Genomic DNA, 14,251 nt, shown 5'->3' on the forward strand with positions numbered 1-14,251 from the left:
TATGGCTTCTTTGCAGTTGAAGTTTGTTAAGTTATGTCTTTTTTTAACTCCACAGGTTTATAAAGTCCTGGTCTCTGTGGGCAGACGCGAGTGGTTTGTCTTCAGGAGATACGCAGAGTTTGACAAACTCTACAATTCTGTAAGAGACTGCATCGTTTCTGTCTAAAGTAAACCGTCTGAGCAAACTCCCTGGGCTGAGAAAGGGGTTTGAATGAGTAAACACATGCTGAAGCAGGAAAGGGGTTGGCTCTTCAGAAGCATCTGAACTCAGTCTTCGTGTGAAGTGTGGAAAGACAGACAGTTCCAAGTGAACAAGAAGGGTGACAGACAAGACAGAGAGCTCAAGGATATTTCAGTGCAGGTGACATTAGACACAAATCTTTGTGCCAAATAATGGCATTCATCAGGGTAGTTCTGGGTAAAAGTGTCACCTGCTCTCCTTCTCTGTGTCATTTGTAGGAGTGATTAGTTCCAGGTTTCAGATACTAACAAAGCTGAGCCAAGTTTGAAATCCAAGTGACCATTGGCTGTCTAAATGACTGAAACCATTTTATTCCTAATCCAGCTATTAAGTAGTTCACAGTCTAGTGCCTATAGTTGCACGTAGTTTTTAACATATGCAGTGAGGTACCACGATCATTGAGAGGCATCAGGCCAGATTCTGCCAGGTGCTGATGTAAGTGGAAGATGCTATAAAAAGTCTTATAGCAGTCCAACAGTGCACTGCAGAAGCCTGGATTAGATCAGCTTTGACTCCCAAGCTTTGTTTCAGTTATGGATAACAAACAAACAAACAAAAAAACAATTGTGGCCCCCACCCCCAGTTCATTTAATGAGTAGATTACCAGGCATCTCTAGAAAATTGTTCAGAAAGGCAAATTTTCATTTCTTAACCCTGTCTCCTGATTTTAAGATAGTCCTTGCTGCTTTTGTGAGCTGATCCACGTGGGTGGCTCATGACGACCTGAAGTCCCATTTCACAACCCTCTCTTGCCTTCAGGGACATGACACACACACACAGTGCGTGTACAGACGCATTACTACAATTTTAAAAAAATACGTAAATCTGCAAGCTATCATTCGTAAGAGGTTTCAAAAACATATCAAGGAGCGGTGTATCAGCTGAGAGACAAACTGTTTCCCAGTGAAGTATAGTGAGTCATAGATCTCATGGGTTTTTAGGTCATAAAAGTTGGGCTCTGGAAATTTTGCCATTTCTCTGTATCTGCTCTAAGTAGCACTCAAGTGATACACTAATTGAAAGTGAACTTACAAATAACAATGTTCTAGTTTTGAGTGACATTACCTGATGTAAATTACTACACATTCTAGAAAAATCTGGATAGTTGGGGAACTTAAAGTAGATTAAATGGCAGCTGTAGCCTGCAGTGTTACTTACTATTCGGGGGTAATGTTTACTGCTTTCCTCTGTTCTTTATGGTTCATTAAAGCTTAATGTAACTGATTTTCCTATACATTGTTTTTACATACTGCTTAACAAGGGATGTCAAGGTAGTGACTGTAAGTGAAATGACAGTTTTGGAGGAAAATAGTAACAAGTAGTGTTAGCCTTTGTAACCTTTTTAGTAGGGTTATTTTTTTTTTTTAATTATTTCTTTTGGGAGCTGGTGAGAGTTGACCGGCTGCTCCTCTCACATCCCTGAGTGCCATCTCTCCCCTCACAGCCCTAGATGTCATCTTTCCACGTTTCTCTCACTTTTTTCATCTTTTTGTTTGCTAATTTTGTCTTGTAAATGTCTTATAAATGTTTTCAGATTCTTGTCACCACAAAAACAGTATCAGTTGTATTATTTAAAACTATAAAAATCTTGGGATGCAGAGGCAGGCGGATTTCTGAGTTAGAGGCCAGCCTGGTCTACAAAGTGAGTTCCAGGACAGCCAGGGCTACACAGAGAAACCCTGTCTCGGAAAAAAAAAAAAAAACAAACAAACCAAAAAACTATAAAAATCGATCTAAACCTGGCCTCTATCTCCCTAAGTTTGAAAACTCAAATTCTTTTCCTCTGTTTAGAATAAAAGATAAAGCAAAAAGTAAAAATTTCAATTTGTGAATATTTTTATTGTCACTTAACTGTGTTTTTAAAGAATGTGGTTGGTATTTTAAATTTTTATTGATTCAAATTGTCTAAAAGACGTAACTATATTAGTACAAACAAGAAAATAATAAAATACTGCTGATGTGGTAGTGCACGCCTTTAATCCCAGGAGGCAGAGGCAGGCAGATCTCTTGTGACCAGTCAGAGCAATATAGAGAAACCCTACCTCAAGGGGGAAAAGCAAGAAAATAATAAAATACCATCACTCTCTTCAATTACTGCTGTGATGCTATTTGTTTCATGTTACTTATGAAACAGCCCATTGCAATTTTGGCACAAATCCTAACTTGCCATTTCATCTGTAAATATCTCAATACAGTTTTATCTAAAAGAGAACGATTGTTAAAACACAGCGTCGCTGCTCGCATCTAAAGACAGACAGCGATGCCTTGATACTGGATGCCCAGCACTTGTTTATGCGGCAGCTGATAAGTCTCAGCATCTTTACAGTCTGTGTGCTTGTTGCAGGGTATCATTTGTTTACCCCTCTTTAAGTCTAGGGTTTGCTGACTGCCTGCCCATAGCCTGCACTGATTCTTTTATTCTTGTATTTTCTGTTAGTTGCCAGTCAGATCTGTAGTTTCTTTATGTGTGGATTTTCTACTGCCAGCTAGCTTACAACTCGACTGACCCTTGTTTAATTTCTTTCTACAATATGTGCTCAGGCAGCAAATGGTTCCTCAATAAGAGTAAGTTTTTCCTCAAATAAATCTAATAAACAAATGTATTAGATGAAGAGAAAGAGCTGAGGGAATTGAGGGCAAAATTAATTCACTTTCTCTGAGCATTGTTGTTAATCTGTTGCTGAGGAGAAGGGTGAGTGGTGCCTGCAGAACCTAGGTGCCATTCTTCAGTCTGAGTGTTAACTGAATGGGAATTAATTCAACTGCACAAAAACATCCGAAAGATGCTCAGTTAGCCTATCCCCATTTTACAGACAAAACAGACAAACAAAAAACACTGAGGCACAACCATGTTAAGTGACTCACCAAGGTTACATGCCAAACAGTTCCCTGGGACAAACGAGGAGGATTAGCAGTCAGTCCGTGGCATTTTACCCACACTTGTTAGTATTGTATGTTGCACCTTCATACTACAGTAAATCTTCCTTAAGTTCACACTGTGTTGTCCAGGCATAAATAGATTTAGAAATTAGCTCACAGAATGCTCTTTTTGAAATTCAGTTAAAGAAGCAGTTTCCTGCCATGGCTCTGAAGATTCCTGCCAAGAGAATATTTGGTGATAATTTTGATCCAGGTAAGCAAAAGCTTTGTAGTATAACTGTCACGTTCTAGTTTAAGGCTGAAGAAGCAGGTCATGTGTTCACTGAAGAATATAACTGTTCAGAGCTTTTTTGTTTTTTGAGATAGAATCTTGCTGTGTAGTCTAGGCTGGCTTCAAACTTGTGATCCTCCTGCCTCAGCCTTGGGCATGAACTGCTCCTACATGTATTTTGTTCATGAAGTTTATGATATACAGTCTCCTTCACTGTTGAGAAGACACATAAGCTGAGCACCATGGAGAGAGCAGATGGTTCTTCAGTAAGAGGCAGTGCTTAGTGTCAAGATACCCAACTCCTCCAAATGTAAGGACTGTGTGCGTTGACTCCATCTTGGCTCTGTCAGTGACGCTGTAGTTTTCTTGAGCATCTACAAAGCTCTCCCTCCTTCAGTACCAAATACTAACTAGGAAATAGCTTCTTGACCACAGTTTGCTGCCCCGTGCTTGTCTATTCTCCAATGAATGAATGCTTCGCGATAACTGTATAAGATGACAGAAATATGACTACTAGTGCACACCTGTCTCTCTTACAGATTTTATTAAACAAAGAAGAGCAGGACTGAATGAGTTCATTCAGAACTTGGTCAGATATCCAGAGCTTTACAACCAGTAAGTACTTTCCTCTTGTTCTAAAGAGACAGTGAAGCCAAGCCCAAGCGTATTGATTAAACCTCAGGAAGAGTTTTGGGAAATCTTTCTGGAACGCGTTCTCCTAATGTTCTGTGTCACTGTTCTTCAGCTCAGACGTTTCCTTCCCTTCGTACTTGTATGATGTCTCAGCTGGGTTTCTGTGGTTGGAACAGGACACCGTGACCAAAGTCCACTTGAGAATGAAAGGGGTTGTTTCATCTGACAGCTCTCAGAGCCTACTCATCACTGAGGGAAGTCAGAGCAGGACCTGAAACAGAAGCCATGGTGGAATACTGCTTGCTGGCTTGCTCCTCATGGCTGACTGAAACAGAAGCCATGGTGGAATACTGCTTGCTGGCTTGCTCCTCATGGCTGAATCAACCTGCTTTCTTGTATGCCCAGCAGTACCACCCTAGTGAGCTGTGCCCTGCCACATTAATCATGAAAATATACTACAGACTCTCCTACAGGCAAATATTATGTATGAAGGCATTTTTTTTCCAATTAAGAATTCCTCGTTATAGATGACTCTGGCTTGTTTCAAATTGTCAAAAATACTAACCAAGACATAGAAATTTTATGGATTACTGTTTAAATCAGTTTGATATTAGTTAAAACATCTTGCTAGCTGGTTATATTTATCCATCACTTGGAAAGGTACCTCAGTATCTGATGCCCACTAGGATTAGACCACATGTTATCCATATGTTCCAGAAACATAGGTAGTTGCACTCTGATCTACCCAACCTCAGCTCTTAACCCCTTCTTCTCCCTCCTCTGAGCCTTGCAGGGGTCAGGGTGATAATATAATGTCCCGTTTGTGGCTGAGAACCCTCTGGCACTTTCTGCACATTGGTCACTTGTGACAACAGATATTTTTATATACATGTGCACTTTATAAGTGAGCGTCTTCTTCTCTGGGTAGAAGAAATCTCAGGCCCCCATGAACAAATAACCAAGAGGTTTTAACCTGACATTTCCTTTTTAATAAGACAAGATACTTTGTATTTTGTAGATCTCGTCTTTTGTTAATAGAACTTAGTTTTCATTTTATTGTCCAATTATAACATGAGTATTCACTGCATTCTTATTGCTACTGTCAGGGAAACACACTTTAAATGGCTTTAGAAACCTTGGTGGAGCATGCTTATAATTCCATACCTGGAGGGGCCAGCCTGGGCTGTATTAGACCCTGTCACAACTTCTTGACCCCAGATTTGTTCTAATAGGAAAGGGTATTTTAAAAAATAAGTATGAAAATATGATTTTAAAATTATGTTTTTTAACTGGAATATAGTTTGTTTATCTGACCTTTGGATAAAAAGGGGGATTTTCTGAATACATTGGCAGTAAATAATTGGGTCCCAAAGCTGAACAGTGGTACTCCTGACTAAAACCCTAAAATACTAAGTGAACTGAAAACCAAAAAGACATAATAATTTGCTATGATAAAGGATGATAAATAGATATACATATTGAAAGAGAGCCAGTGCAAATGATACACACTGAAAGAAAAGGAAATATAGGCAGGATAAATGGCTCAGTGGTTTAGCACATAGGCTACCCTTCCAGAGGATCTGGGTTTGACTTCTAGTACCTATATGTAGCTCAGAACCATTTGTAGCTCCAGTTCCAAGGGTCTGATACCTTTGGCATCCACAGGCAGCAGGTACACATATGGTGCACAGGCAAACAGGCAAAATACTCCGGCATATAAAGGAAAAAGTGAAAGTGCTGACCATCCTAAGCACTGAACCTTTCCGTATGCATTTAGGAGATGGAAGAAGAGCTGGATGTGCTGGTGCACGCCTGTAATCTCCATACGGAGGAGATGGAGGCAGGGGCCTAGAGACATGGTTCCATACTGGCTGCTCTTGTAGAAGACCCAGATTCTCTTCCCAGAGTCCCTCATAGTGGCTCACAACCATCTGTAGTTTGTCTTAGGCGATCTGACCCCGCTTCTGGCCTCTGCAGGCCCTTACATGAATTGGCACATAGACATACACGCAAAGAAAACATAAATACACATAAAAATAAGATGGGAAAACAAGTGGAGGTGGGAAAGTCAACGGTTCAAAACCAACATAGGGCCACATAATTTGTTAGAGCAGAGCCTGGTCCACACGAGACCTTATAATAATGCAATAACAAGAATAACAAAACAAAAACAGGAGATGAAAATGGAAGCAAGTCTGAAACCACTCAAATACCTTGTTTAAGTCCCTATTCCTTCTTTCTTTCCCGAGATAACCACATCTCTGATTCTAAAAACATAGATTAGTGTGGCCTGACCTTAAACTTCATATAGCTAAGGTCACAGCATGCACCTTCTCTCTCTGCCTTGGTAATTTTTATTGCTCTAAATATTCCATAACTCATCCAATTCTACTAATGGACATTTTGTGTTAATAGAAATTCAGTCTTCGTGCTTCCCATTTGAACATCAAACTATTGGTGTGCCTCAGGGAGCCACATTTACAGACTTCACGTAAAATTTCTGAGTTAAGAACAAAACAACTTTGACATTAAATGCACCTGTTACGGCTGCTTTCCAGGGACCCAGCCTATGCCAGTGTGTACTTTGCTAGCTTTAAGTCCTAAAGCTATCTAGCTGTGTTTAGAGTAATACTGGAAGTATATTTTGGAATTTCAAGAGACATGAGGATTTTTTTTCTGGCTGTTAGAAATGTTATTGGTCTTGCCATGTCTTGTAGTACACATGTACAAATGTTCTTGAAGTGTCTGGGTTGTGGGATGCGTGCTTAACTCCAAGGCATAGTCATGTGACTTTCCAAGGTGGTTGCAGCAGTTTGTATTTCCAGGATAAATATAGGAAATGACATTGCTCATCTGGCCACCACTTTGTATGATTAGTCTCAGTTTTAGCCATTCTGATGAGCAAATGGTAATACCTTGTTCTGACTTTAATTAATGATAATGTTGGTCATGTTAGTACATAGTAGCAGTGAAATTATGTCCCTTGTTAGCTTTTAACACTAACCACAGCTGGGAGAATCTTTAGATGTTCATAAAAACTAGGAGGAGAGTAAAACTTGGTATAGCATTTCTAGAAGTAATCAGAGTATAGCTAAAATGTTAACATGGTTTATTATCCAGAGTAAATAATTTTTGTTCTGTTCTGTTTTGGTTTTGAGACAGGGTTTCTCAGTGTATCTCTGGCAGTTCTGGAACCCACTCTGTAGACCAGACTGACCTCCAGCTCATAGATCTACCTGCCTCTGTTTCCTGTGTGCTGGGATTAAACATAATGCCTGGTCCCAAATTAAGTGGTTTTGGTTTTTAAAAGGGATTCCATGGATAAAGGAGTTTGCCAAGCAAGGCAGGCCACCTGAATTCTATCCTCAGAACGCACAGAAAGGTAGAAGGCCTCTGGCTTTCATCCCTGCACCATAGGCACATACTCCCTCCACCTCCATTTGTGCAAATAATAAAACTTTAAAATATTTAAGTCTGTCTTGTGAGTCATAATGAAGCCATGGTTCTAAACCCAAGGTGTGCCTTTGCAACACTGTCTGCAGAGCATGAACGTTGACTTGGTGCCTCTGTCTGGACTATCTGATGGTTAGAGCCTCTGATGTTCAGGAGAGAATTTGAAGTAGGCACCATAAGATGAATATATAAATGTAGCATGATCAAAATTTTGCAGAGAATAAAGCCAACATATAAGCTATTGTGGGTTTTGGAATATATGTCCTTTTTTTTGTTGTTGTTCCTTTGTTCATTCAGTGCAATATTTTGAGGTTTATTCCTGTCCTAACAGGTATAAGTAAGTACTTTACTACATGGTTTACTACATAGTGTTTGTCCATTTATTAGTTGGTGGACATTTGTGGCATTTCTCCTTTTGTGCTATTACAAATAATGCTATTATAAATACTCATGTATGAAATTCAGGATAAATATATTCTTATGATTTGTGCATGTAAACCTACAGTGGATCATTAAGTAATGGTTAACAGTTGTAAAGAGCATCCTTTTTAAAAGTAATTTTTTATCTTTCTGGTTTTCTACAAGTTTTATTTGTATTGAGTTGTTAAGACCACCCATTGACTGTGTGTATGTGTGCATCAGGACAGCAATTTGGCCGTTAGTTGGGATTTTCATTAGTACATAAATAGTCTGCTTTAATTTTAGTCTACCCCATCAGCTTATGTCTTTGTACCCATGTGGAGATCTATTCTAATATACATTATTAGGATACATATATCTCCCTGTATTCAAGGAAAGGCTTTCCTTGTATCTGTGGGAATACACAGAGGAGAGGACAACTCTATATGTTCATCACAGTGGCAGAGCACAGCAGGCAGTGCTCCACACTGTAGGTTCATGTCATTGCTGGCTGCCAACTGGTGTACTCTATAGGCAGTTACTATAGCTGGCCTACTCCTGCTGGTGACAGGTGCCCCTTTGCCTTCAGTTTACTATGAGAAAGAGAAAGCTGGTTTTTTATATGGACCTGTAACTGGTCCCCCTCCCACCCACCCATCGCTTAAGCTTATAAAGGAAGAGTCTACATCTGAGGAAAATGTATTCCTGGTCTCTCCAAGCCAGCCTGCTTTTCAGGAGAGGCTCATTCTCCATCCCAGCAGTAGCACATGAGTGTGACCCTTCCTGCTCCGGGCATCCTTTTATCCATCTGACTTTGCTGGTTAATGGATGTGAAGTGAATCTCAGTTTCAGTTTCCATTTTGGATTTCCTCTAGTGTGAACCATCTGTTTATAACTTTGCCTGCTCCTCTATTGGGTTTCCTCTTTTTAAAAGCAGAACTTCTCCATTCCTATTACAATAGTGAATAATATACTTTGTAGTTTTCCTGCTGCAAATGCTAATATGGCGGTTTCTGTTTCTGTTCCTTTTTAAGGGGACACAGGCTGTTAATATGCTGTCAGAGTAATAAATTAATCTTTGTTTTCAGTCCAGACGTCCGAGCGTTCCTTCAAATGGACAGCCCGAGGCATCAGTCAGATCCATCTGAAGATGAGGATGAAAGAAGTACTGCGAAGGTAGCAGGGGCGCTGTGCTTGACAGTCACAGCCTCAGTGATGTGCTTAACCTCAGACATGTGCTCTTACTTCAGAGCAGCATTAATGCAGAACCAAGGGATCGCGTCTGCGCTAGGTTGTCTGCACTGTAGCATACCTAAAAACAATGACACCATTTGCACACTATTACCCACCCCTCCTTTTTCTTTTCATGTGCATTGTGTGTGCTGTTGTATGGTGCATACATGTGGACATACGTGTGGAGGAACATGTGAATGGAGGTCTGAGGTTGATATTGGCAGTCTTCTACAGTGCCCTTACATTTTACTCAATGAAGCAGGACCTGATAGTCAAACATATACCCCACCAACATGGCTGGTCTTGCCAGGCAGCTAGCTTGCTCTGGGGAGTCCTGTCCCCACCCTTGAGGCTGGAATTACAGGCCAGCTGCCATGTCTACCTGGCATTTATGTGGGTTCTGTGGATCCAAACTGGTCCTCTTGCTTGTGTGGCAAGTGCTTTAACTACTGAGCCCTGATCACTGTCTCTATGTATGAAATACATAGAAATTGTACTTTGAAGTAAAAAGCATAATGCAGGTTGTTCTTAATATTGAAATTAAGTAGAATAAGCTTATTTTTAGAAGTTACTTTTAATATTCACTTTTGGGTCATGTAAGAAAGAAAAAAAATGTAAATCAGGGTATTATAAGTACAGTAGTACTGTGTCACCTGGAAATTATAAATCTGAAGTAAATTTCAGTAAAAATATGGTAATCTTACATGGAATGTGATTATATTGTTGTAGAGGTATGTGTGCTACATATACATAAAAGTTACTTATTTTCTTGAATATATAAAGGACTTCAAAGTGGATTTATGGGAAGCTAATTTCACTTATAGTTGGCTTTTGGGAAAGTGTCTACTGTGGGATGGGTTTGAAGCTCAGGGGCAGAATACATGCCCAGAGGCCCTGCTTTAATCCTTTGTAACCCAAGAAGAAACAGATGCTGTCTATGACAGGACCACTAGATTCAACTTAGGGAGTTTTCAGTTGAGTTTTCAGGTGAACTAGAATCTTTTCAAGTTAAGTTGCTCTGTGCTGTAACAGGTGAGTAAGGCTTCACTGCTGAATTGATCCTGGTCTTTAATTTACTGTATCTAAAACTTTGAAACTACTAAACTGCTGGGGACGAGAGAAAACCCTGTCTTAATTTCCTTTGGAGATGATTCTGCCAGGGGCTGAGAGAGCAGTCAGTCCGCCAGTGGGTGAGCCTGAGTTTGGATCCATCCCCAGTACCCAGAGAAAAGCTGAGTATGGCAGTGCCTGGGGTGGAGACAGAGGTCCTAGGGACTCACTGGCCAGCTCCAGGCTCTGTGAGATTGTCTGTTAAAGATAAGGAAGATCCAGGCAATCTCAGGGCTCCACTCTGCACTCAGTTGGATCTGCTCTGCATAGCCCTCATTACTGTCAACCTGGGTTAAATTCTTTTAATATTTGAAAAACAAATAGCATGGTAACCAGTTCTGAGTGTAAAGTGATTGTTGCTGTTAAAGTGTGTTTTCTGTGCTCCGCTCTCCCACGCAGCTTTGCCTGTTCCTTGTCCATTTAATGCTGAGTGTCATATCTGACTCTTCTTTTTTCTTGCAACTGCTCTTGAAAGTTATCACAATAAGAGTGACTGCTTATACTGATTATATTCCAGAATTAGGACTTGAGGCTTCTTTAACATATATTGTTGACTGTGGTACAGTTATATAATTTTATATCAAGGCATCCATTGATTTGTAATCTTTGACACTAATGAGAATACTGTTTTCCCCCTCACTAAATAGCCACATTCTACCTCACGGAACATCAACCTGGGACCAACTGGAAATCCTCAGTAGGTTTAACTTACTTCCATTTTTTTTTTTTTTTTTGAGAATAGGCATTTTTGTGAAGTTATACCATTTTAACTGGAGGCTGTGAAATGTGTCAGTAGATACAGAGAATATAATGCTGTCATGTGCTTCATTGCTCTAGCAGAGCTAGACGTTTTGTTTTAAAACTATTCGTCTCTCTCTCTCTCCCTCCCTCTCTCTCTCTCTCTCTCTCTCTCTCTCTCTCTCTCTCTCTCTCTCTCTCTCTGTGTGTGTGTGTGTATGTTTACACAGTCACATTTGCTTCCTTCTGTTTAAGACATTTCATTAAAGAACAAAAGAGCCAGGCGTGGTGGCGCACGCCTTTAATCCCAGCTCTTGGGAGGCAGAGGCAGGCGGATTTCTAAGTTCAAGGCCAGCCTGGTCTACAGAGTGAGTTCCAGGACAGCCAGGGCTACACAGAGAAACCCTGTCTTGAAAAAAACAAAAAAAACAAAAACAAAAATAGCCCAAAGGTTTTTATAGAAGAAATATACCTATATTTCATTAAGTATTTTAATATATCCTGTTTATTTTTAATTAATTTTTAGTTAACATATAAAATACTTGCCTCTTATGACATTTTCATATATGTATCAATATGCTCTGTTCATACTTGTCCCCCAGCGCACACACTGACCCCCTCCTCTCTGCCCAGTAGTCCCCCTTCTACTTTCATGTTATTCACGTGTGTACATATTAAACCTTGACTCAACATATGAAAGAAGACGTGTTTTGTCACTTCCTGTCTTGCTCTGTTCTTCAAATCCTTGGACATCTTTGCCTCTTCCTCTGTAGTCTTTCTGCTTTTGCATTCTCTGTGTGTGAGAGAAGATGTATTTAAATCTAGAGAGAATGTGTGCCATTTGCCTTTCTTTTTTTTTTTTTTTTTTTTGGTTTTTCGAGACAGGGTTTCTCTGTGTAGCCCTGGCTGTCCTGGAACTCACTTTGTAGACCAGGCTGGCCTTGAACTCAGAAATCCGCCTGCCTCTGCCTCCAGAGTGCTGGGATTAAAGGCGTGCGCCACCACGCCCGGCCTACCATTTGCCTTTCTTGAGTCTGGCTTATTTGCTGAATGCATCCTTGTTAATTTTCTCCTTTTTAAATATTTAACCTGCACCAGGTGTTAGGGTATGTGTATGAACAGACTTTATACTTTATGTATTTACTTACTGTGTGTGGAGGTCACAGGGCATCTTTTAGGAGTCAGTTCTTTGCTTGCACCATGTGGTTCCCAAGCATCAAACTCAAGTCATCAGGCTTAGTGGCAGTGTCCTTCGCCAGCCTGCCGATCAGATCACCTGTTTTTTGTTGGGATGGGTGGGTGGGTTGGTTGGTTGGTTAGTTTTGCTAATTACTTGACATTTTAAACGTAAGTGAAGTGACTCCTCCTCTGGTACAGCCTAGGCATTCAGGCTGTCTGTAGGAAAATATTCATAGATATAAAGGTCACTGTCCTACCTGCTGCCTCTCATGCCTTTGCCCACATACAGCCAGTGCTGTTTCTATCTGCTAGGTTTGAATAAGCAAAAAGGCAGTGTTGTTCTCCACTGTCTGGAGTTCTGTTCCTCGATCCCCTTCATTGCATGCATGTATGAGAACAATTCATTACATTGGAGATTTCTCTCCATCAAAAAGCATCCTTGGGGGGCTGGAGAGATGGCTCAGAGATTAAGAGCACTGACTGCTCTTCTAGAGGTCCTGAGTTCAATTCCCAGCAACCACATGGTGGCTCACAGCCATCAGTAATGGAATCTGATGCCATCTTCTGGTGTGTCTGAAGACAGCAACAGTGTACTCACATACATAAAATAAATAAATCTCTTTTTAAAAAAAGAAAGAAAAGGAAAAAAAAGTACTCTTAGCATTTTTATTGGTTGCTAGCACCTAGTAGCTTGTTTTGAAGAATTACCCAGCACCAAACACTACTTGAACTTAACGTATGTAGGTTTCTTATAACTGTGTCTATGTATTATAATGCATATGAAAGTTTATCTCCATTTTGTTCCCTTAGAATTTTATTGAAGTACCTATTAAACAGAGCTTAAACAGGGTTTATATAACTTAATTGGGAGAAAATGATATTGCTCTTAACAAAGGAAATGTACTAGTATAAAATCTTAGAAAGTACTGCCCAGAGAGCCAAAGATTTTGTTCCCCTACATTAATTTGTTAAATTAATGAGGTACAAGGAAATGATTTAAAGTTAATATCTTAATTTCTAGAAGGCTCATTTTTTTTTTTGCCATTGTTAATTTCTTTCAGTGCTAAACCAACTGACTTCGATTTTTTAAAAGTTATTGGAAAGGGCAGCTTTGGCAAGGTAAGCTTTTACTGTTCCCTTCCATGATTAAGTAGGCAGCGTCTGCTTTACATGTGTCATTGGGCTTCTCCCTTGGCAGGAGACGGACTTAATCTTAACTCTTTCTCTGCCGAGGCTTAAGGAGACAAGGCATGTGCTGAAATTCTAAGGTGAAACTTAGTGTGTGCCCAGTGCTTGTCAAGGTTCTATTGAGAAAACTGACTTAGAGATGCTTACAGCCTTTTGGGGTAAATAGTCTATTAAGGAATTCACCCAGGTAAATGTAAATGGTAGTGGGGCTGTGGTGAAATAAACAGGTGGATTGACGGGGTGTGGGCAGCTCAGTTGTCAGAAATAACCTTTGGATGGAATCCTTTTAAATGGAGGCTAGAAAAACTGAAGTGGGCACTTGTGTGGATTATAAAGAAAGGAAAATTTCCTTAATCCAAGAGCATCAGAGAAATCACAGAACGGGACAGGGTCCAGCCCTGCCAGGAAGGCCAGCACGGTCAGCAAAAGTGTCACAGGAGAATTTATCTGAACCACCAAATATATCTATTCTTTTTTGCAAATTTCACTAAAACTTGTAGTAAAATTTAATATATGTATACTTAATTATATTTTAATATATGTATAATTATTTAATATATAAGTATATAATTATATTTTCTTATATTTGTAGCTTTTGGTATCTTTTACGTTTTCTGAGTTGCTTTGAGAGCAGGAAAGGGCTACACTGCTAATCCTGTTTGTGTTGGTTTATTCATCAGATACACGGTGATCACTTGTTACATTGTACTTATATAAGCAGCAGCAGCAGAGTTAGACATGGATCCTGCCCTCTGTCACTACAGTTTATCACATGTTATAAGTGGTCTGCCATTAAAAACGCAGCATTTCAGATATCAAGAAGTTAGTGGCCATCAATCCTGGATAAATCTCCCCTTGCTTTGCACTAAAAACAGTGACAAACATTAGCTGGGTGTGCTGATGCATGCTTATAATCTTAGGATTAT

General features: G+C 39.9%; 1 protein-coding gene across 4 annotated transcripts in view; it reads left to right on the plus strand.

Moving 5' to 3' along the window:
* Positions 1 to 14,251, plus strand: part of Sgk3 (serum/glucocorticoid regulated kinase family member 3) — a 112,142-nt gene that overhangs the window by 72,027 nt on the left and 25,864 nt on the right. For all 4 annotated transcript variants that reach the window (XM_029476220.2, XM_021159785.3, XM_029476233.2 and 1 more), the window contains 6 exons: positions 56 to 139; positions 3,302 to 3,374; positions 3,932 to 4,007; positions 8,966 to 9,053; positions 10,868 to 10,917; positions 13,199 to 13,256. In XM_029476220.2, the coding sequence (XP_029332080.1) occupies positions 56 to 139; positions 3,302 to 3,374; positions 3,932 to 4,007; positions 8,966 to 9,053; positions 10,868 to 10,917; positions 13,199 to 13,256 (429 nt within the window). The remainder of the gene's footprint in view (positions 1 to 55; positions 140 to 3,301; positions 3,375 to 3,931; positions 4,008 to 8,965; positions 9,054 to 10,867; positions 10,918 to 13,198; positions 13,257 to 14,251) is intronic.

This window comes from Mus caroli, unplaced genomic scaffold, assembly GCF_978045245.1.
Source record: "Mus caroli unplaced genomic scaffold, Mus_caroli_1 scaffold_1, whole genome shotgun sequence".
NCBI classification, from domain to species: domain Eukaryota; kingdom Metazoa; phylum Chordata; class Mammalia; order Rodentia; family Muridae; genus Mus; species Mus caroli.